The following is a 24207-nucleotide window of genomic DNA, read 5'->3' as shown; positions in this document are numbered from 1 at the left end:
TTAATTTTATAATTTCTGCATGCCATCTTACCAGATTTAAATTGATGATCTATAATCTGGAAAAACCCCTAATCCGGAATCGCCGAAGTCCGAGCGAGTCTGGATTAAAGACTTTGTACTGTATTACCATAGTAAATAGCAACAACAAATATCAAAACAGTAAAACAAATGTAATCTGCCCTTGTATGGCCATGTAATGCTCTTGTTAGCATCCTAAAAAGCTCGCGAGGTGGCCTCTTGAGGCCTCAGGGAGTTGTTTCTGGTTAGTGGAGGGAGCGTGACACATGTTTGTTTAACTCTGTTAGACATCAGGCGTCCCCATCCTCCATCAGCAACCAACCAACTTACTGAGTTTCCAGAACAGGCAGTATCTCGTAAGCGTTATCTGATCAAACAGCCAGCAAAATATGCAAGATAATGTAGAAACTGGAGGAACTGGGAACAATTTTGTGCAGTGTGGAATAGATTCCACTTAGTTAAGGAAAATATAGAAAAACAGTTAACTTCCAAAGCAAGCTAGTACTTAGGCATCTCATGAACCCCTACAGCCCCTCCTTCTCTCTCTCTTTTTTTCTCCCTGTAGTTTTAGTAGAGATCAGCATTGTGTATGTACTGTATATATTAAGATATTTGTATGTATTATGGACAACGAATTATTATGAACTATGTAAGCATGTATTATGAAACAGGACCAGTGTATGCCCTTGTGGGGCCCATAAGGTGTTGCCCCAGATAGTTGTGGTGTCTGGACTAGACCCAAAGAGTCTGTAAGCTGCACTGGTGTTCAGACTCTGCTCTCAATTGTCAATTGTCAACCTACTGAGCTGACACTGTTCTTGCTCACTTATTATTCATCGCTCTCTCTCTCTCTATTAGCCGAGTTCCATCTCTTTCTGGCCACTCATTCTTATTGTTGCATTTTCAATGTCGGGTAGTGTATAAATTAGAAACATCACAATATATTGCATGTCAGATTTAGCTTTCATTAATGTAAAATTATGAATAGTTCTTTTATAATTTTTATTCTTTTTTCTGTATGCCTGTAATTTTTGTAAGTGAATGAATTTACTTTTATTCAGAAATATAACCAAGACTAAGAAAAGGCATCTGTAGTTATAATTTTTCTGTAATAAACAAATAAGCATAATCATAGGTATAACTATTTTAATAAAAGTAACTATTTTCCATGAATTTTAAAATTTTTCTAAAAAATATCACATTTCTAGATTTGCTATTGTTTTAATAATTTAAAATGTATTTGAATATTAACATAGCTCACAGAAAAATATTAAGCAGTATAAATGCTGACTATGATTTCAACTTATCTATTCAGTAATGTGCATGTTCCATGTTTTCTGATGAAACATGAATTCTGTCATGCCTTTCTAGGTTTTGATGTCCTTAACCTTTTGGAAAATTTTATATTTTATTGTATTATAAAGTCATTTGCTTTCTGAAAATAGCAGTTTTTTTTTAAGTGTAAAAAACCAATGGTATCGATGTAGTATGCGTTCTACCACTTTTGCAATCGTATTCTACGATCACCAAACTGTAACCTATTGGAAGAGCTTTGTCCTTTCTGGAGACAGTACTCAAACAACTGAATCATGCAGGTTGATTTTGAAGCTAAAGATTCTATACAACATTCAGAGTACCATACCTCAAATACTTCTACGTTATCTTGGAGGTCTAATACTATTTATAGAAAATTGATTTTAATAATTTCTGAAATTTAATTTGCTGAGTATAATTGTGCCATTTAGCAAAATCAAACAGAAATATTTAAATCTTTTGTTTATTAGTCCAAAGGGATTTGAATCCCGAAGGACTATTAGTTTCGTTTTGGCACTTTGCGTCGGACTCATAAATGTCGGTTCACTTTTCAAACTGTTGCCACGAAATGTTAGAGTCCTGCATTATATTTGAAGAAATTAAATAATGAAAAATCTGCATAAATGTATGTATATTTCTAGTATTGTGATAAAACAACGGTACATAGAGTCATCGAATTTTGAATAACGTAATCCTCCAACGAATATGAGCATGTGGAAGACCAAATTTGAAATTTGTTTTATGATCGATTTCCTATTTTTTAAAACTTTGACGAATTTTTGATTAACAAACTCAAGGATTTCAAAGCGAGCAATGGCAACGTTGTGCAGAAAAAACATTTTTATCTCCAGCGCGTGAGTCTCTGTATCGGAAATTCTAAAGATGTGCTCGTTTTAAAACTATTTTGCGATATTGCTGTTGCACTGGATCTTATGGTTTAAGTGCGAGGAACATGATATTTAATAAAGAAAGGTAACACACAAAATGTTAAAAAACGCCCCTTTGGACGTAATTTAAAATCTGAAACATTTCAGTTTTTTTTTTTTTTTTTTTTAATTTTTTTAAAAAATGTTCTCATGTTAAATCTGTTTCTAGGGTAAATTTGAAGACAGAAAAGAACTGATGCTATTGGTATTTGATGAAAATTCTATCTTTATACCAGCTAGGTGTGTACTTGGTAGAATTTTTTCTTTACTATTTAACAATTATATGTAAAAATGTATTCATGATTTGCTAATATTTATATTTGTTTTTAGTGCAGTGGATGTAGTAAATGAACAACATTATTTATTTTTAAAAATACTGTGCCAGATGCTTGTTGCGTTAGGAGTCAATTTATGTGGTGTTATGGTAAGTAATAAGAGTTTATATTTTAATATTATTAACAAGGTTATAACTAAATTATATTTTATTTATTTAATTGAAGTGGTTACTTCGTAATTTATGTCAATTGAAAGGATTATTTTGAATAATTACACTGCTGGATATCAGAATTCCTGCTTTATAAAAAGGAAACATTTGACACACATGAAATTTGTATGATATATATAGCATTGTAAGACTAGCAGTGCAGCACATGTGCATAGCATGAGCTCCAGTAACATCACATGGAATTATTGTCAACAGTGGATGGATTTTTCATACAGAAATCATATTTGCTTGTTGTTTATTTGCATAGAAAGTCTAAATATGGCTCTATTTGCATAGAAGGTCTAAATATGCATCATGTAAGAAGATGGTATTCACGTCAGCTCATATCTGAATTTGATTGTTGTTCTTCAGCCAACGCCTGTCTGTGGCAAGTCAGCCATTTGATGCCACACAATCCAGTATAGCCGTACCCATCCTTCCATTTGTCTTCTCGGGTTTCTACCTCCAAAGCATTGCATGTGTGGATATGATCTGCATTTCCTTCTCCTGAGTTATGTAGGAGGGTGTATGGAAGAGCTAGTGATGCTGATTTTAGGGAGATGGCTGTGGAGGTATTCGTGCCCTGTGGTCAGTCTGAAGATGACCACAGTGATGTCTCAGGGCAAATTGTTGGGGATGGATCTTGTTGTTATTGTTTCTCACCTTTTACCAACAGCAGCTGCTCTCCATTGCATTATCCATGTTCCTTTTGACTGTCAGTGTAATTTTGCCGCATATGGTTCTGTGCATTAGGGGTGCATTAGGCATATAACTTTTTTCTTTTGCGAGTCTGTCCTCCTGTTCATTTTCTATGATGTTGCAGTGCCTGTAGACCCATTGTACATGAATATCTGTGGTCTCCTGTAGTTGGAGGAGTCTTTTGGGCACTGGGCTACAAATTACTCTTCAGAGAGTAGTAAGGCCAATACCACTGTTGTTGCTGATAGCTAACCCATCTGTATATTTATGACTCCATGTGAGCCTAGGGTGTTTTCTAGCAATCATTTCTAGTGCAACTGCTTTCAAAACATATGGGCAGACATCTGATTTCATTCATCTATGCCCGATAGAGAGATAAAAAAAATTATTTCAGATGTTTCATGGCTGATTGTAGGTCTTCTAAAGGGCAGGCATTGGCCTGCATCTTGGTTATATTTCTAAATGAGGACCTGAGCCTGAGCTAGCAGTGTATTCTGAGACCTTAATCTTCTGCTTGCAGATACATAGTGTTCCCAGAAATTCTTCAGTGTCCTTCGGCTTCTCTTGAAGTACTTCATCACTGCCTTGTCTTGGTAGCTTTTAAGAGTTCTGTTTGTGCCTCTCCAAATCTCTCGGACATCTTGGATATTATCCTTACAAATACTTCTATCCCTATTTCCTTGGAAGTCAAGGCAGAACTTACATCTGATCATGTACCTGTCATTGCTTCTCTTGGTGTTTCTAAAGAAGACCCTCCTATTACCAGAAATAATACTGATTGGATTACTTTTCACAATATCTTAATCAAACATCCTCCTATTTTCACTTCACTTTCTACCAAACAGGATATCGATCTTGCCATTCATATCTTCTCTGACAGTATACTGAAAGCTTTCAGAGATGCTACAGTTACCATTCAATTAACTAACAATAATATTCGACTTCCTCGCAGTATCAGAGACATTATCAAAGAAAGAAATCCATTGCTGAAGCTTTGGCACCGTAACTGGGACCCTGCCCTTAAAAGAGAAATCAATATTTTTAATAGAAGAATCAAGAAACTTATCACTGATTTTAAAAAGGAAACAAGAGAAGATTTTATATCTAAACTTAATATTAATGATGGTTTTCTTTGGAAGTATCTTCAAAATCTTAAAAGAAGTAGTATTAATAATAGACCTATTCATACGGATACAAAAATTGCCTACTCACTTAAAGATAAAGTCGATATTTTCGCTGAATACCTGGAAAAGCAGTTTACTCCTAATATGGAGCCTATGAATCAGACCTTTAAAGATGTTCTCGAAAACTATGTGTATTCCTGGCTTCATTCTTCTTCGGCTCATAACATCCCAAGGCTTACTTCTCCTATGGAAATTACTAATATAATTAAATATCTCAACATCAAAAAAGCTCCTGGAAGTGATCAAATTACAAATAAAATGCTTCGTAACTTACCTAGAAAACTTATCAGTAAATTCACTAGTATTCTCAACGCTTGTCTTGCTCTCAACTATTTCCCTCATCCTTGGAAACAAGCCAAGATCTTTCTTCTTCCCAAACCGGGTAAAGATGTGACCAAGCCTGATGGCTATCGTCCTATCAGTTTGTTATCCAGCCTTGGTAAAATTTATGAAAGACTTATTCTCACTAGATTGGAACCTTTTCTCCACCTGCTACCTAATGATCAGTACGGATTCAGAAAAAACCTCAGTACTACTCGACAACTAGTAAGAATTGTAGAATTTGTGGGATCTGCATTCCATAACAAGCAAAGTGTTGCGCTCCTTATGCTGGACGTGGCAAAAGCCTTTGACCGCGTCTGGCATGAGGGGCTCGTCTTCAAGCTTATCAACTTGGGACTTCCTAGAGAGCTCATTCTTCTGATCTTCTCCTTTTTGCAAAACCGCACTTTCTTCGTCGCTCAAGGAAATGAAAAATCCAATTCAAGACCTATAAGATCCAGCGTCCCACAAGGAAGTATTCTCGGTCCAGTACTATATCTTTTCTACATATCAGATTTTCCTCACCCTGGTTTGGACAATTACTCTCTGTTAGCATGTTATGCCGACGATACGGCGATTGCAATTAAATCCATTCAAGCTAATCATGCAATAGACAAAATGCAAAATTACCTCTATGCCGTAGAAGACTGGTGCACAAATTGGTGAGTAAAAATCAATGCTAGCAAGTCGCAACTTTTAATTAGCAAAACTAAGAAAAAAATTGCTTTTAAAGACCTCTACCTTTTTCAGGAAGCTGTTCCTTTGGTCACAAAGGCCAAATATCTAGGAATTATTTTGAACCAAAGGCTCACATGGTCTAATCACATTAATAGTGTCAAGAGCAAAGCCATGGGCATAATATGCAGATTTCTCCCGGTCATTGGAAAATATTCAAATCTTAGCTTGCGTACCAAAAAACATATATATACCACTTGCATTCGTCCGATACTTTGTTATGCTGCTCCTGCTTGGAACACAGTCACTCAAACTCAACTGCATCAATTACAAGTAGTGCAAAACAAATTTCTGCGCATTATTACTGATTCTCACTATCTTATCCGCAATAAACTTTTACACAGAGACTTAAAACTTGAGATGATTCCAAGATTACATCAGAAGATCTAATGAAAAATTCTTCAACAAAGCTGTGCAATGTGACTTTGTTAATTACTCCCAAGTTTTTAATTATGAAATTCTCTTCGAAGATAGAAGCGTCAGACCACTTGCAGCTCACACCTTCATGGGAGGAGACGACAACTTTTTCACTTAGATCCTCAATTGTTAGCTATTTACACTTCCAATGCATCTGATTTTGATTGAAGTTCTTCTGTTGCTTCGTTGAATAATTGTATTTAAATTATGTTGTATAGTTGTTTTGTATTGTGTTGTATTTAGCACTACTGATTGATGTTGTTTAATTTTATTTGAATTTGTCATTGGAACTATTGCTGTAGTGTATCTTCTCGTATTGTTGTCATTGATTTCCATTGTCTTGGGTCCTCCTTGAAAGCTATGATCGCTCGTCACCTTTTGCGAACTTGTCCGATTGGATTGTCTTGCTCCTTTTGGTACTTCTCTTCTTACCCTTATCTCCGTTTTCTCATCTGAGATTTTCTCCACGTCCGGATTTATTTATGTCAAGTGCCCTTGGGCTTTAATTTTGGAACCGGCAACATTGCTCTTCGCAATAGCTCGGTCAATTATAGAGTCTAAGTCTAAGTCTGATATTCAAGGGAAGGAATTGGAGTGGATTTTGAAGTATTGTAGATTATTCATACTGAACTTGATTGTGGATTATTGTAGTGTGAAAATGCTGCTCACATTGATGGAAATCTGGTTACTGTCATAAGAATATAAGAAAGATAGGTCGACAAACTACAGCATGAGCCCCAGTAGCATCACCTAGAATTACTGTCAATAACGAATGGGTTTTCATACAGGAATCATGATTGCTTGCTGTTTATTTGCATAGAAAGTCAAAGTATGCCTCATGTAAAGATATGGAAGTTGCATCTGCTCATATCTGAATGTAACTGTGGAAGAACTGTAAATTACATTATTGTGTATTATTGTAATATGAAAATACTGTTCACATTGTTGGAAATCTGACTACTGCCATATGAATATGAGGAAAAATGGTTCTAGAACAAACAGAATGATATTCTGGATAATAATAATCTCAGCATATGGGATCTGAAAGGATTTTTTATTAATTATTTTATGGATTATACAGGCACTTCACTTATCCTAGCTACTGGTTACAATAGTGCATTAGGCAGTGTTTATAGACTCATGCATGACATAGCATTGTCTTTTAAGATGAATTGCATTTTCGCATGTGTTGTCATGATGGCCATTTGAAATTACATCATGGAGGTTGATTTTTAAATTTTTGCATTCTGTATTATCCTGCTCTAGCATGTAATGTTATAATATGAGATGCCATTGGGTATGAGTCTCATTCATGGCTATGTGTACTCTGCAGCATCGTGAACTGTTTGGAAACAGGTCATTGCTTTGTGTACTTTTAATACAGATAGCTTTAGTGGTGCATTGACCAGTATGCAGAGACTCGTGAATGAATTTTTATCTTTTCAGACAAATTTACATGCAGCATAATGATAGCTGCATCTGTTTTGGATGGCACTGTGGAGATCAGTTGTTAGTTTTACATACTGCATTGTACTAGACTAGCAGTTGTAATTATGATGCGATCTTCCATTAGCTGTGAATCTTAATTATGTCTGATATCTATATCTGGTACTCTAACTAGAATTACATTACAAACTTATTGTGGGCCCATCTTGTCAAAGCCTTCGTGGAACTGAGTGCAAAAAGGCATAAATGTGTGCAAAAAGGCACAAATGTGTGCATAAAGGCATTTATGCCTGTGAAAAGGCATATATGCCTGTGAAAAGGCATCTGTAACAAATACAAAACCTCATGTTATATATAACATTTGACGTTTTCTTGTAAACAACATGTTCTACTTCTTTTTAGTTAGTATGTTCATCATATCTTCCTCTAACTGAATATATCTTGGCCATAGTTTCATAAGATTGGAATGACTACAAACACCAAGCTACGGTAGATATCTTGGCAAAAAATCAAATCTGCATGGACTGCAATATCTCAGTTGCATTTAGTGGTAAGTGACTGTCAAAAAGATGTTCAGTTCCTGACAGTGGAACAGACTAGTAGTATGAAGAAAATTTCTGTGAGTTTCTTCTCTTGTTATATTAATAGCAGATTTAAGGTACAAGTAAGGTAAAGTTTGTTCGCCCCCCAAAGAGAAATTTCTAAAAGACTAGACCACCTTCTTGACTGGTTTCATTGCCTGCAGTCAAAAATTCAGTAAAAATTATTATTAAATATATCAACATTGCATCATCGCATGGTTCCTCAAAAGTTTTTTGTCGTATTCTCTTGAGTTAATTGGTCCAAGAATCAGAATTTCAGAATTCTGAAAATATTATTAGGAGGGTGGTGGAAGGCAAGCTTTTGAATCATATTTAGTAATATGAAAGAGAATTCATGGACAAAGGATTTATTTATAGATCAGAAATTTTCTGCTAGCATAAATGTGCTTTTACAAGACAATTTGCATGGTCAAATTAACGTTTATATTGTGTGATGCTCTTACGGTGCATAGTGAAATAGTAAAACTTCTCTCTACAGCTACAACTTTACGATGATTTTACTACCTTTTATCCCCCCCCCCCATATCTCAAAGTAAGTAGTATTTCTAAGGACTATGGTTACCTTAAAGTGGTGGTCTCAAACTCACATTTCAGGTAGGACAAATGCTTAATCTGAAAACAATTGATTATCTAAATTTTTTAAAAGCAAAATAAAAAATATTTTTAACTAAATTTTCAATACTAAATATTTATCGAAGCATACATAATTTATAATATCACAAAGAAAAAATTCAAATTAATATTTTTTTTCTGTTTAAAATCTAAAGTCTGGTATCTGTGGGATATTTCTATTGGTTACAATTTGTAATTCAAATATTTTGGCATCCAAATATTTAGTTCTTAAAGAACATTTCTTTCAAATAATTATAGAATGTGTAATTAATTGTTAAATAACTTACTTTAATTTAAACTAAAAATAAACATGTTATTAAAACTTTCATAGAGTTCAGAAGAGTTTCTGTAGCTTTCCGAGAAAATTTATCAAGTGAAAAGAAACTTAATAAAAGTTTAGCCATTTTCTCTCATTTAATTAAATCTTTCTTTGAAGTATGAATAAAAATGCATGTATTCATATGTAAATAATTATAGACTTTATTTTTGTTTACTTGATAGTGTTTTGATTTAAGTTTATAGCCTTGAAGAAAAATTATTATAAATGATCTTCATCACTAATTGTAGCAGCTCATTTATCAATCGGTCTCTTTTCTCGTTAATTTTTAACTGCGAGGGGGGATTGTTCATGTGCAAATGTATTATCAAGCAAAGCAATTATTTTATTGCAAAAATATCATAACTGAGTTTATATTTAGTAAATAGGAATAAAATTTAATGAAATCTGTATCTCCAAATCTTCAAAAAAGATTTATATCACATTGTAAATTAATTAGCTCCATTTATAGATTTTTTGGTTTATTATTCATGTTTGTTTTAATGGAAATGAAAATAACATGTACGTCAAACAAGTGAAATTTTAAAATCCTTACAGCAAATACATAACACAAATGTCTTTGTGGACTGCATAAAATTGTTTTGGGGACCACAGGCAGCCTGTAGGCTGCCTGTTTGAGATCACTGCCTTAGAGAACATATGCTTTAAGCTGGCTGCCATTACAGAGGACAAAGATGTACAGAGGATGATTAGTGAGGTTAAACTATATGCTTTAATATCCACAATATAGTCTAGCTACCATCTGTGAGAATATAAAATACATGCCTTTAAAAGTTGAAGTGAATATTTAAAGTTGCTGTTCACATTTAGGTTAACCAAAATTATTGAAACCAAAATAATATTTAGAACTATATTTAAGTATTTCAATATCTATTGTAAAAATGTATATTTAAATGCTAAAATCTAAATTTGTATTTTAGACATTCATATAAAAATTATATTGCAGGCTCAATTTCCAAATTTAGAAGTACCTAAAACTTTCTCTAAATATCTGAATTCTATTCTGCTTTTCTCCAAGCATCCAAGCATGGTATGTAAATCATTTCTTTGTTCCTTCCTCCCCCCCAAAAAAAAAAACATTTTCTCTTTGATAGTGTGTATAGTTCAGTTCTGTATAAGTTATTCAATACCTATCATTATTAATTTAGAAGTCAAACAACAAAAATCAGTGTTATATTTTCATTTTTTTTTTCAAATTTTTTGTTGTTTGACTTCTAAATTAATATTTGTTCAGCGTGTTATTGTATCTTAACCTATCATTAGTTTATATAGGATATATATATGTGTGTGTGTGTGTGTGTTTGTGAAAAATGTGGTTTATTTTATTAGCCTCATTTTTAAATATTGAATAGATTAATTGAAATAAGGGCTAGATGAAGAATCAGTAAAGCAAGGATACCAGTAAATATAAATAATGTGATAAAGTTTCATACTCAAATATTTTTATTTTTGTAATTTTTACAGAGTTTCTGAATGAAAAGAAAAATTGACTTGCTTAAGCTTCAAAACAATTCTATTGGATACAGTCATTTCAAGAAGAATAAATATATACCATATTTCCTTATGGATTCCCTCCCTTTTTTAACTAATTTTGTCTTCTAAAAATCTAGAGGGAAAAATTATATAATTTAATTTCCTAAGAATGTGGTTACAATAAGAATATAATAAATAAAAAGTAGTCATAGATAAACTATTAATAACTATCACAATATTATTTCTTCCAAAGAAAACTGCATTCTAATAAAAGTACATAATAATATTAACATTGCAATATATGTTTAATATTGATTAATATCTTAATATCTGATGGCAGTTGAGCTAGTGCAGCGTGTCCAGCTCAGTTACCTTGTAAAGTTCCAGAAGCACCTCACATGAATGAGTCTTGGCGCCGGTTCCCAAGAGAAAATTAGAGGAACCTAAGGAGAAGGGGGAAACAAAAGACCGGAATTTTGAAGAATCAAACGCATCGGCAATAGATAACTCCACAATAATATGAAATGTAATAATAGAAGTAATGTGAAATCACATGTTTAGAATGATTCTTAACACATTATCGACCGATCGCCTATTAATCGGCTTTTTATCGCCAGTGCCTACCGACCGATAGTCTATTAATCGGCTTTTTTTCAGCAATGCCTACTGAACGATAGCCTATTAACTAGCCAACGCCTACCCACGAATAGCCTATTAATTGCTTTTTCCTCGAGGCTGTCTAAAAATAGCCTATTGGTAGCCATGACGATAAACAATTGCCATTTGCTATATCATCTGCATTTTATAATTAGTATTGAGGTACATTGCTCACTTGTGTTAAGTGCATTGCTTCGGAAACTTCCACATTTTCACACCATTTTTTAAAAATTTTCCGTTTACGACGAGCGAAAAAAATGGTACTAGAAACTTTTATTTAGACGATTTATCAGATTGTCTTGACAATTATTCAGAACAGGGAGGATCTGCGGCTGGTCTGATGTGCGTATGCTGTTGAATCGCTAGTAGTCGGTAAAGTGTTAAGTGTAAGAGCAGCTGTTGCTGCTCTCACACCGTCCAGGTGTCTGGGTAACTGAATGCTACTCAGACACCTGGACAAAATACACTTCAAATACTAAATACCATGGAAAATAAAATGAACGAAATGGTATTGTGGAAATGCAAATGCAAACTAAATACCCGGAATAAAAGTAATCAAAGGAGTATGATTTAAGAATAAATCAGCTGTCGGAGAGGAAAACTATGTACAATAAAAAAAAAGAGGAAAGTAACTTAAAAAAAAAAAAAAAAAAAAAAAGGAAAACTTGGGAGTGCATGAAGAAACATGGTAACTTCAGTATCACAAATGTTCCTGCCAAAAGTACCCTTCAGAAAGAAACATATTCTATGTTTAAGATATTTGCTGAAATCAGGAATAACAAGTGCAAAAGAACCTAAACTTGCATTATAATATCTGTCTCCTTTTTACCATATAAACTAATTCTAGATCCTACAAATGAACCTGGCGAATTCTCACACAAGCGTGAAGTAAATACCAGCACAGAAGAAGGGGGAAAATAACTCTTTATTAATTCAAACTAAGAACAGAAGTCTCGATCTTTGTGCTTTACAATAATAGTGACAACTTGCTGTGGAAGTTAAACGTATAACATAATATCAATTCAAGTGTAAATGGAATAGTGCTAGTTTAGTACGTTATGCCTAGCTTAGGTTGACTCTACAAAGCATAACAGGCATAACAATTATGTGAAATGGCCAAGAGGCATATTACCGTAACAGCAAGATCAGCAACGAAACTTGCACCAGCTAGTGAAACCACGCTCTAAGTAAACTTCAGTATTCACCCGTTTAAATACTCACTTCACTTAACTTTAAATTTACATCCTGGCAAGGAAATGCGAAGAGAAGTTGAGGAGTTCAGGAAAGATGACAAAAGTTTGAATAATATGTGAATTTTAACTAAAGGAAACCCTATAACATGGTCAAAGTAGATGCACTGGAATCAGTGAGATGAATGAAATAACTAGCATTTTCATTGTGTTTTTGATGTACCATACTTATTTTGTATCAATCACTTTGATAGATCCACTATTTAAATCTTCAAACCACATTGAGTTCTTATGTAAATTAACCCAGAAAGTTGATTTATTTCCTTGGGATTTCCTTATTTCTTGGCCCAAAGTTTTCTGGTATAATAGGTACATGCAGGGTTCTGAGCAGAAGTGAATTAGGTTAAATTTTTTTCACTTCATGAGGTTTTTCTTGATAAACATTCGTAAAAGTCATATCTTTTGTGCTATAGTAAATCAAGACTTTAGTTGATTTTAATGCCACAAGACAGCAGCATGTATCAAGCCATTAGACTCTGTTTTCCATTCATTTTGGAGCACAAGTGAGCCATGTCAATCTCCCGGACAGTAGCATAATATTAGTGCTCTAAACCTGAGTGCCTTCCACGAATTCCCATTGTTGTTTGGTGATTTAGTTCATTACTAAATAAAATAATCATCACATAATTATTATTGCCTTTATTTGATTTGATTGATTGATTTGTGTTTGTAAGCATGTTGAGAGCAGTATACAAGTTTCTGAACCAAACAGAATCTCACCAAACATAAAAAGAAATGCTCTTCTTAGCCAATTACAATCCCCCTCACCTCATTCTAAGTGTGACATCAAAGTGCAAGCGAAAGGTACTATGAATCACCTGACTTAGGTATAAAGGTAATCATGACTTAGGTAATCATGCTCTGTCTAACTTTCTTGCTCCAATAGTTTAAATACTTCAATTCACCGTAACTCATTTGCATACTGACGAGGAAATGTGAGAAGAATAAGAGAATTCAGAAAAAGTTCACAAAATAAAATAACTATTAGTAAAAATAAATAAAACTATAGAATGTTTCTTCATTTCTTGGATAGATTTCCCAATGATATGTAAGTGGACACACTCTACTTGCACATCCCATGTAAATATTTTCTTCATCAGAATGATGAATTAAACAACCATTTATCTAACATTTTGTTTCTTGATCTGTTTAAATATTTTAGAACTGAGACATCCTGTGATCAAAGGACATGCATAGACCTCTGTTGGTACAAATACCCTACATGATAGCCCTCAACAAGTAAGGAAAAGGAATGTGGAAAAGAAATTATACAAAAAATTTATAAAACAAAAGGACTGGAAGGCAAAAAATGCCATGGCAAAATTATTCCTTCCAAAAAATTTTCTGGTATTTTTTGTAATTGTAGAATTTGTTACAGCTATAAAGTATGTCATGGTAACCATAAAAAAAAAATACCGAGTCATTCTGGAAATTGGGGGATTTTTCACGTCAAAAAGATTTTTTTTTGTAGGTCTTGTACAGGCACATACAGTAGCAAGAGTTTGCTCTAAAGACGGTAGTAGATCAACAAAGCAAGTCCTTATACAAGTACTTTTCACACTCTGATAATTAATCTGTCCAAGTTTTCAAGACGTTTTTCTTACAAACATTTAAAATAAGTTGGGGTAGATTGTACAGATGTTTGTCAAAAGAAGAAGTATTTGCCATTACTGACAGTCAAGGAAAAAAGTTCCTTCTAATAAAAATCAATGATCAAGATGTGATTGATCCTATTAAGTCCTTCCCAGTTGTTCAAAGTAATTATACTCAGAGAGAAGATAATCCCAACAAAAAATATCTACACCCTGAGAATTCACAAAATTTATGAAAATTATGTAAATAAATGCAAGGCCAAGAGCAAAATTCCTTAAAAAAAAAAAAGGTTTCTAATAATGTTCTCATTCAAAATTTTATTTTTATTTTAAACCACCAGCTAAAGATACCTGTCAGATTTGTGATGAACTTGAAATAAAAATTAACTGTGAGTAAAATGAAAATAATAATAAAGATTTTACAGACTGAAAAACAAATTCATTTGACAACAGTAGGCCAAGCTAGGCATTCCTTTCCTTAGGTAAAATCAGTTGCTCACGTTTACCATACTTATACTTCAGCTTTTGGCTTGCAATTGTATTGCTATTCCTGAAATTGACCATATTAACTGCATACTACAAGAGAAATTCACATAAACATAAACAAATAACTTGTTTATGTTTATGTGAGATAAAACTGGGAGGTAGAGGGTCCCAAGATTTTGTTGTCATACTTGGTGAAACACTAATAGGCATATCAGCAACTCATAAACGTATCATTTTGTATTCTGATTCATGCACTGGCCAGAATTGCAGTATCAAAATGGCATTGACTTTTGTGCACAATTATGTGGCTGTGAAAACTATTGACCATAAATTTTTAATAAAGCCACTCTTACCTGTCAGGCGATGGGGATTTTGGAAAAATTGAAAAGTGCAGCAGAAAACAACGGTTTATATACTCACCTGAAGATTGGATCAAAATAGTGAGAAAATATGAATGTAATTGCATTTGAATTAATGGTCATGTAAAAAGAATTTTTGAGTACAAAATTTCATGAAAACTGTGTAATTAAAAAAAAAAAAGCAATTAAAAAAAACTGTATATGGAAAGTATGTTAACTGGTTGAATTTTCAATGCATCAAATATGAGGGAGGGTCATCAATGTCTTTGAAGTTCAAAACTTCTGTGGATGATTTGGTCACCTTTCAAACCATTCCATTGGAGAAAAAATTACTAAGAAGACGTGTGATCAGTTTAAATAATATTGTGCAGGAACCTGTCTATCCTAGTCGACAAGATAATACACTGAGTTAAAAAAAAGACATGATTGATTTATTGTCTTTTGTTCCAATCATCTTTCACCAGTTGCCTGCTCAGTCACCATCTAGGTCGTCAGCAAGAGCAAAGTGGTGCAATTGGTAAGCAGTAAACAGATAAACTATTTTATGTTGATGAATCAAGATATTGCAAGTGTTCTCTGAAGTTTTACATATTTTTCCTTAAAATTCCATTACATTATTTTTCAAAAATATCTTGTATAAGAATTTGAATTTTTCATAGAATTTTTCAGTCATCTCATTTGTTTAATAAAACCGTGTTTACAATAGTAACTGTTTTTTTGTATTTCTTTAAGATTTAATTCTCTGTAAATTTTGGATTTTGTTCTTTTGTGTTCTGACTGTTTTCTGAACTGTAGTGAACCAAGTCCCTGTGTCATCATTTTTTGCATAAAACAGCATGTAGAGCCAGTGTTTAGAAATCAGATATGATGGACTTTGTTCGCTTCTGCTGTGAACCCTCCATATATATTATAAAGTACAGATATTATTGAGTATATACACATGTATTGTAAAGTACAAATATTATCTTTTGAGTTCCCCAGATGGTATAGTGCAGCCTACTGCAATACCAAAGGGTCTGTGTTCGATTCCTGGAGAAAGCATGGATGTAAATTGTCTGTCCCTTCATAGGAGGTAACGGTGGTTGCCTGTTAGGTGCCTCCATAATAAAATGACTGACCACTGCTTCCGGCCTTTGCAGTGGTGAAAACCTAAAAATAGCTAGTGCTCCCCATTTAAAAAAAAAAAAAACTCTTTTTAATGTATCTTATACAAAAGTATTCATTTAGGAAAATTTGGGTACTTTTTTGATTATTCACCCAGCTCTTCCAAAAAGTTGCCAGTCATTGATGACTAATTTTTGCCAATCTAAGGTGTGGAAGGCAAGAACCATTTTCAAAAGTGGTGGTACACTAAGAATTAATTAAAACAGCAACCGATTAACAAAATTAAAAATGCAAGAAATTTTCGTAATAAAACATTTTCTTTTTTTCCTTATGCTTCACATTATGTACTGAGAGATCTGTTTTACTTTCAACAAATGCAAAAAATTGCAGAATTGTGGCTTTGGCACTGTACACCCCCTTTAACCTAGCCTTTATTTTCACAATCGTTGGTCATAGTTATATACTTCCAATTACAAAAATGTTTTAAGTAATGAAAATATTCATGTTTTGGCAATGTTAAATTTAAAAAAAAATTCATTTTGGACAAATTATTAAATACAACTTGATGTAATCGCCCAGTTTTTTTTACATATATTTCAGAGAGTTTTATACTTCTGAAAAAATAAAATTATAAGAAGTTTTACTTGTGTATAACAAAAATTGACTGTTATATTTAATTTTAAAATTTGCAGTTTTTTATGTATTTTCATCTTGCCTTAAAGGATTGTGTATAATTTAATAGTCCATGCATGAAAGTCATGTAGTGTTCACATTTTTTTTTTTTTTTTTTTTTTTTTTTTACTAAATTTATCATCTGAAAATTGAGAGAGGAAAACTATGTGAATCATTTGATTTCTAAGTTTGATTAACAAAGGAAAAGTAGTTGTGGATAAACTACAAGTGTTTATCACTGCATTATTCCTTTGAAAGAAATCTACATTCCAATAAGAATGCATTTATTAATATTACAGTATCTAATAAGATATTTTCATTTCTGATTTTCTTTAACTTGAATCTTGCAAGTTCTTATTATAGGCTGTGCTATTCCCCAGGCCTTAAGTCATTCATAAATAATTTGGTAAGGTGCACCTTACTCGGTGAAGTCATAAACTGAATGTCGATTCGTGTTTGCGTCACTTTGATAGGTCGATTCTTTTATTTGGCTAGCATAAATTTCAATATTTAGAGAGGACACGTCCAGCATTACCTTCACAGGTGATTTGTGATTGTCTGTCTTTGTTAGCAACAGTTACTATGTGGATGTGTTCATTGTAAAATTTAGGATTAGCTCATTCTCTGAATGCAGTGAGAAATAAATTTAAAAAAAAAAAAAAAAATATGATATGTGAATATTTTTAAAATTTCAGAATTTGGGGCTTAAGGAAAGAGGGAAAGGTAACAGAGGAAGGGAAGAAATACGGTAATATTTACTTCTGAAAACAGTTATAAGAAATGAGAATACATTTAATTTAACAATTGCCATTTTAACATCATTGGCACATGTACATCTTTCTGTAGAAAATTGTTAGTGTAAGTGTTCTGCAGCAGTAAAAAAAAACTTTTTATTTTCTAGTGATTGAAATTGTTACAATTTGAGCTTATTTTTAAATGAATTAATATGAGTAACCTTTTCAGTATCCACTAATCGGATGTTCTGAGTATTGTCAAAAATTGTACTTGAAATATGAAGTATTATTTTACAGGTTCTGAGTCACCAAACACAGAATTTATGGATGGCCATTTTTCGGAGCCCTAGCATTTCACAAAGTCCAACTCTTCATGAAATCATCCCAAATCTTCTGCTATGTGAAGCAGAAAAGTTATTAAAGGTAAGGGTGAAAAGTTGGATTTACATAAAAAATTTTATGTGAAGCTATGAAATATTTGCTGAGTTTTCTTTGTTAAGGTTTTGTTTTTGTAATTTTTGCCCAGCTGAAACAAAGTATACTGTACCTTTGTCTGTAACTTGAATGTGTAAAAGCATCTGTTTTCTGCATCTCTGTCAAACAATTATAAACATAATTTTCCCTCATTTGCATATTTCATTAACCTTAGATGCTTGTATTTTATTACAGTATGTCCTAAATATTTCCATTATTTGTTGTAGTGTGTATTTGTGTGTGTGTGTGTGTGTATATATATATATAATACAAATTATGATAAAAATTTTGGAACAAATTGTTGTATAGTAAAATGGTTGCACTTCACTTTAATTAAACTGTAATGATAGTTGCTTCATAACATACCATATTTGCCAGCATATAAACCAAATTTTTTCTTTGAAAATAGGTCTGAAAAATGTGGTGCATCTTATACATCGATACTCAGTATTTGATAACATTCATTTCTGGAAATTTCCTCTATTCAGAGTTATGCAATTTCTTGTTTCCTTGCGGAGTGTGGGAATGTTACAGTTACGTAGAGTTCAGTGAATGTGCATGCTCTGTTATCGATGATCATAGCTTGGTTTGTTTAAAATTTCCAATTTTTGTGAATGACTTACAAATGTGTGAAATTTCTACTGTTCACTTTTCTTAAATTTATTGGCAAGTTATGGCTCAAAAACAACGTAGGCATTGCTATAACATAGCACAGAATCTACGTGTCATTGCATATGCTAAAGAATATGGAAACAGGACTGCAGACTGCAGATTGCAGAGAGGCATTTCGGACCAACCCCAACTGAGAAAATGATAAGAACTTGGTGGAATCAGGAAGAGGATCTAAAAAAAAAGCAACTGTAAATTCATTATAATAATCAGTAATAAAGTGCTATACTTAAAAAATGTGTATAAAAAGGGGGTGCGTCTTATAGGCCGGTGCGTCATGTACGCCGTCAAATACGGTAATTGGATAGTTATTTTATCAGGGCATTCATGTATGGAATAGATTTGCATATTTTTGACATTATGCATCATACAGCACAGTAAGTAGCCCTGGGTATTCTGAAAGTGAGAACTTAATTTTGTTGATCATATATGAAAGCAGTGAGTATGTAGGCAATTCCTGATGTATGGAATTAAATTCATATTTCAGTCTGGAACATTTACTGTAAGTTGAACTAGGTTTAGTTCATTGAAATGCTGGGTTCATGTCATGCATTGTTATACAAAATTTCAGTGAAACTGCATTAAAATTTGTAAATCAAAGATCTCATCTACTAAACACGAGCTGTCACTTGGTAGAATTTAAGGATTATAAGTGTGTCAGTTATTCAATAAATGGCTGAAAGAATTAATTACAATAGTGAAAAATTACCAGGTAAATATATATTTACGAGTATCCCTTGGCGATATTTGGCGGTACATGGGTACTGATTTTGTGAAATTCCTTGACTTGTCATTTTGGCTTTGTGTAGCGGCAATTTTAGTGCCACAACTTGCCACTACACAAAGGCAAAATAACAAGTCAAAGAATTGCACAAACTTGGTATCCATGTACACATTAACCTATTTTCACTTAAAAAAAATCACAGAATTGCACAAACTAGGCATCGCGCACTCCTTTGACTTTATCCATGTACACATCGACCTATTTTCACTTAAAAAAACATCAGAGAATTGCATAAACTTGGCATTGTGCACTCCCTTGACTTTGTCCAGCCAAAATATTATGATCAGCCCTACATTTTGCGATGAACGCGCCTAGATGACGTGGAAGGCACGTGATCTGGTGGAAGTGGTATTTATTGATTGTAATGGTGGCCAGATTGTAATGGCTCGAAGGCTCAGAGCAAGTATTTCCAAAACTGCACGACTCGTGGGTTGTTCGCGATCTACAGTTGTTAGTACGTATGAAAAGTGGATGAATGACGGTGAAACCAGCAGTCGATGACATGGTGTTGGACGTCCACACGCTATCAAAGAAAAAAGTTGTCGGAGGCTCTCTCGCATGCTGAAGCAAAACCGGAACCAGGCAGTGGCTCAGCTGACAGCCAAATACAGTGCAGGGCCAAGTAGAAAAGTATCGTAGCACACTGTTCAGTGGACACTGTTGGATATGGGGCTATACAGCAAACGTCCCACTCGTGTTCCTTTGCTAACCAAGCGTCATCGCCAACTGCACCTGCGCTGGGCCCGGTAACATCGCGACTGGTTCATGGATCAGTGAGAGAGAGTTGCCTGGTCAGATGAATCATGGTTTGTCATTCATCACGCCGATGGCCATGTCAGGATATGCCGTCTTCCAGGCGAACAGTTGCTTCCTCAATGCACAGTAGGTCATACACAGGCTGGTGGTGGCGGTATTATGCTTTGGGGGACATTCTCTTGGGCATCTCTGGGACCCGTGGTTGTGGTAGAACAGACCATGAATGCTACAGGGTATCTGAACATCATTGCAGACCAGTTGCAACCTTACATAGCCTCTGTTTTTCCAGCTGGAAATGGAATGTTCCAACAGGACAATGCCCAGTGTCACAAGGCTACAGTTGTGTTGGAGTGGTTCCAGGAACATGATGCTGATTTCCAGTTAATGTCCTGGCCGCCTAACTCACCGGATCTCAATCTGATAGAACACGTTTGGGATGTCATGGGATGGCAGCTCAGAGGTCAAAGACCACCAATTTGCAATATCTCGGATTTGCGTGACCGTTGCTACAACATCTGGTACAATCTGTCTTCGGCCATCTATCAAGGACTTGTAGCATCCATGCCAAGGTGGGTTGAAGCTGTGTTGCGCGCCAGAGGTGGCCCAACTCGTTATTGACAGGTGGTCATAATGTTTTGGCTCTTGAGTGCATTTTCCCTTAAAAAGTCAAAGGAGAACTTAATTCTAGGTAAAAGTATATTTATGGAACATTCAACTACTCAGGTTATCATAAATGAAACAACAACTTGGCGGTAAACGAAACAACAACTTGGCGATAAATGAAACAAGTTTGCGATAATACAAGGGGTACCCTTCAGTCTACTCTAACCAATCACTGTATGTCATTGAGTAAATCAGAATGTTTAACCTTTTCCTATAGGCTTGAACATAAATGTCCCAAGCATTCACTACATTAAATCAGGCTGAAAGAGATTGTTTATTATAGATTTTAAAATTTGTAGTTTAATGGAGAGCAGGAAATAACTGATCCTGTCCACTCCTTTCTGATTGAATAGTTGATTATATATTTTCAATGCATAAAAAATTAGTCTCTAGCCCATGTGAAAAGGTTAATTTGTATATTATTTATGCATATTTGCTATGAATCACGAATGTATTTATAAGATCTAATTTTTTTAGCTATCATGCAAAGTGTCTAGATTTCAAAGTTATGTCTTTGTGAGAAGTCACACAGACATGAAGAGTAACACGACAGAGAAAGGATGTAAAAAGCCCTTTTTTTTAATCACATTTCTTTAACAGAAAGGAACAGACTTTGTGTTTACTCACCAAAAGTAACACAGACTACTTTTGGTGAGAACTTTAGATAATTTAGCAATAAATTCAAAAGCTAAGAAGTAGTGCTGGACTACACAATTTAATTTAATCTAACAAGCTGACTCAGCAACTTACACCAAAAATAGACTAACTTATCAGCCAGAATACATAGCCGCAACTAATATTAACAGCTGCAGGACAAAAGAGCAAACATGTACTTCAATAGCAAAATCACCTCTGGGTAACCTTTTCGTTTTACCCGTTTAATCACCTACTTATTCTTTCATATTACTGTTCTTTCATATTAATTATTACTAAAAAATGTTTTTGTGCTTTTGGCACTTCTAAGTAACCTTTTTTATGAAAGAGTTTCTTTTGAATTAATCAACTTTATTTTATTTATTTATTTATTTTTTTAATAATTTACTGACCTATAAATTGTGAAGGTATAATAAGTTTTTCTTTGAAAAAAGAGTCTGTTCAGAAGATTTTCTCCTTCTTGTTTTTAAAAATCCCTGTCTTTAGTAGTTACAAAAGTTATGATTATGCTTAATAAATGTTACATTCCTTATTAGGTAAATAGGCCCACCAGCAGCCGAGCGGTAAAGTTGCTGAACACTGGTAGTTCGGTCCGAGGTTCTAATCCCGCGAACGGGCTGGCTGCATGGGTGTTTTCATGGTTTTCTCCATGTGTAACGTGTATACGAGCCAGTTTCCCTTAGAAAGTCCTCCACGAAGGCATCCCTCCCCTTAGGCAGATAGCCCTAGTGTGCTTTGCCATAATTAAATACACCACACCTTATTAGGTAAATACGAGTATCATTGATAAATTACTATAACTTATAGGTGTGCTTGATTTCTATCTTAGTAGGAGAATGTTGCAGCAAAAAAAAAAAAAAAAAAAAGCTTAAATTAAATCCAAAGATTTTAAATTTACTCAATTTATTAAAAGATTTAAAATTTACGTCATTGCTTATTCTGCAAGACTATACCGCAAGTCTCACATTTTCCCTTCCATACATTCAAATAAAAAATGAATATCATAAATCCTGATTACTTATTCAGATATTTTAAATCCCTCTCTTTAGTAGTTGTTTTAGCAATCTGCAGCATCAGGTTTTATATTCTTTTTATAGTTATTCATGAGCTCTTTCTGTACAGCACAGCTTTTTCTTACTGTTGAAGGTTTTCTGAATGCTCATTGTTATTTGCATGTCGGTCTCATTTGAGTGACACAAATTAAAACTTATTCAAGTTAAAATTAGTATGATATGTTTTTGTCTGTATCATAATATATACAATGTAATATAATACTACTATACTGTTAATATAATGTAATTCTACTATAGCCCAACTCTCCATTGGAATATGATTTGGAATCTCCTACAGATTGTCTAAAATTTGATACTGAAGAAGATTTTGAAGCCAGTTTTAATAGTAAGGTTCCCCTCTCATTTTCTGGCGGCATTTTATCAAAGTTATAATTTAATGTTTTATAAGATATTAAATATATAATTGATCAGAGCTCTTTTAATATTTTTTCTCGTATCTGTCTGGAATTCTGATCTTTTTAATGCAAATAATAAAATTTTTAAATAGATTTTTACTTTTTTTAAAATACACACTGTGCTCATAGTAGTCTTTATGCAACCCTTATTTTCTCAATTGTTGGTCATAGACATGCATTTCCAGTTACAAAATCATTTTAAGGAATGCAGATATTCATCTTTTGACATTTTAAAATTTCTTTAACAATTAAGAACCCTAAATGTTTTGTACAGTCCTCAAACCCTCTAGTTATATATATATGAAAGTGTATACAAAGTTCGTAATCCGGACTCGTTGGGACTTCGGTAATTCTGGATTATAGATCATTAATTTAAATCTGGTAAGATGGCATGCAGAAATTATACAATTAAAAATATTCAACCGTAATTTATGAAATAAAAAGCAATTATGATCTAAAGGGTATCGAAATTTACAAAAAAAAAAAAAAAAAAAAAACTGAAATGTTTCAGATTTTAAATTACGTTCAAAGGGGCGTTTTTTAACATTTTGTGTGTTACCTTTCTTTATTAAATATCATGTTCCTCGCACTTAAACCATAAGATCCAGTGCAACAGCAATATCGCAAAATAGTTTTAAAATGAGCATATCTTTAGAATTTCCGATACAGAGACTCATGCGCTGGAGATAAAAATGTTTTTTCTGCACAACGTTGCCATTGCTCGCTTTGAAATCCTTGAGTTTGTTAATCAAAAATTCGTCAAAGTTTTAAAAAATAGGAAATCGATCATAAAACAAATTTCAAATTTCAAATTTGGTCTTCCACATGCTCATATTCGTTGGAGGATTACGTTATTCAAAATTCGATGACTCTATGTACCGTTGTTTTATCACAATACGAGAAATATACATACATTTATGCAGATTTTTCATTATTTAATTTCTTCAAATATAATGCAGGACTCTAACATTTTGTGGCAACAGTTTGAAAAGTGAACCGACATTTATGAGTCCGACGCAAAATGCCAAAACGAAACTAATAGTCCTTCGGGATTCAAATCCCTTTGGACTAAAAAAAAAAAAAAAGAAAAGAAAAAAAAGAAAAAAAGCTCAATATTTATTTGTTTACTTATACAAAAAAAAAAAAGTTTGTGGCTTTGAGGTCCGGATAATAGACGTCCGGATTAGAGACATATTACAAAATGTTTCATTCCTGTTTATAAAAGTACATGATTACTTCAAAAAGTTTGATTCCTGAATGTTAAAAATTGACCAAGATATTTAATTTTAAACTCTCATGTCATATTCAAGCATTAAA

The 24207-nt window shown here is 33.4% G+C and overlaps 1 protein-coding gene across 1 annotated transcript in view; it reads left to right on the top strand.

Moving 5' to 3' along the window:
* The window catches only part of Ranbp21 (exportin-5-like protein Ranbp21), a 179327-nt gene that overhangs the window by 43027 nt on the left and 112093 nt on the right, over positions 1-24207 (top strand). The window contains exons 8-12 of the mRNA XM_085825111.1: positions 2428-2498; positions 2589-2682; positions 10042-10125; positions 17720-17845; positions 22733-22820. Coding sequence (XP_085681237.1) covers positions 2428-2498; positions 2589-2682; positions 10042-10125; positions 17720-17845; positions 22733-22820 — 463 coding nt within the window. The remainder of the gene's footprint in view (positions 1-2427; positions 2499-2588; positions 2683-10041; positions 10126-17719; positions 17846-22732; positions 22821-24207) is intronic.

This window comes from Stegodyphus dumicola, chromosome 10 (assembly GCF_044657685.1).
Source record: "Stegodyphus dumicola isolate Sdum_Otavi_A_Nest chromosome 10, ASM4465768v1".
NCBI lineage: Eukaryota > Metazoa > Arthropoda > Arachnida > Araneae > Eresidae > Stegodyphus > Stegodyphus dumicola.
Note: the sequence above shows the minus strand (reverse complement) of the source record. Positions and strands in the feature narration are given on the sequence as shown.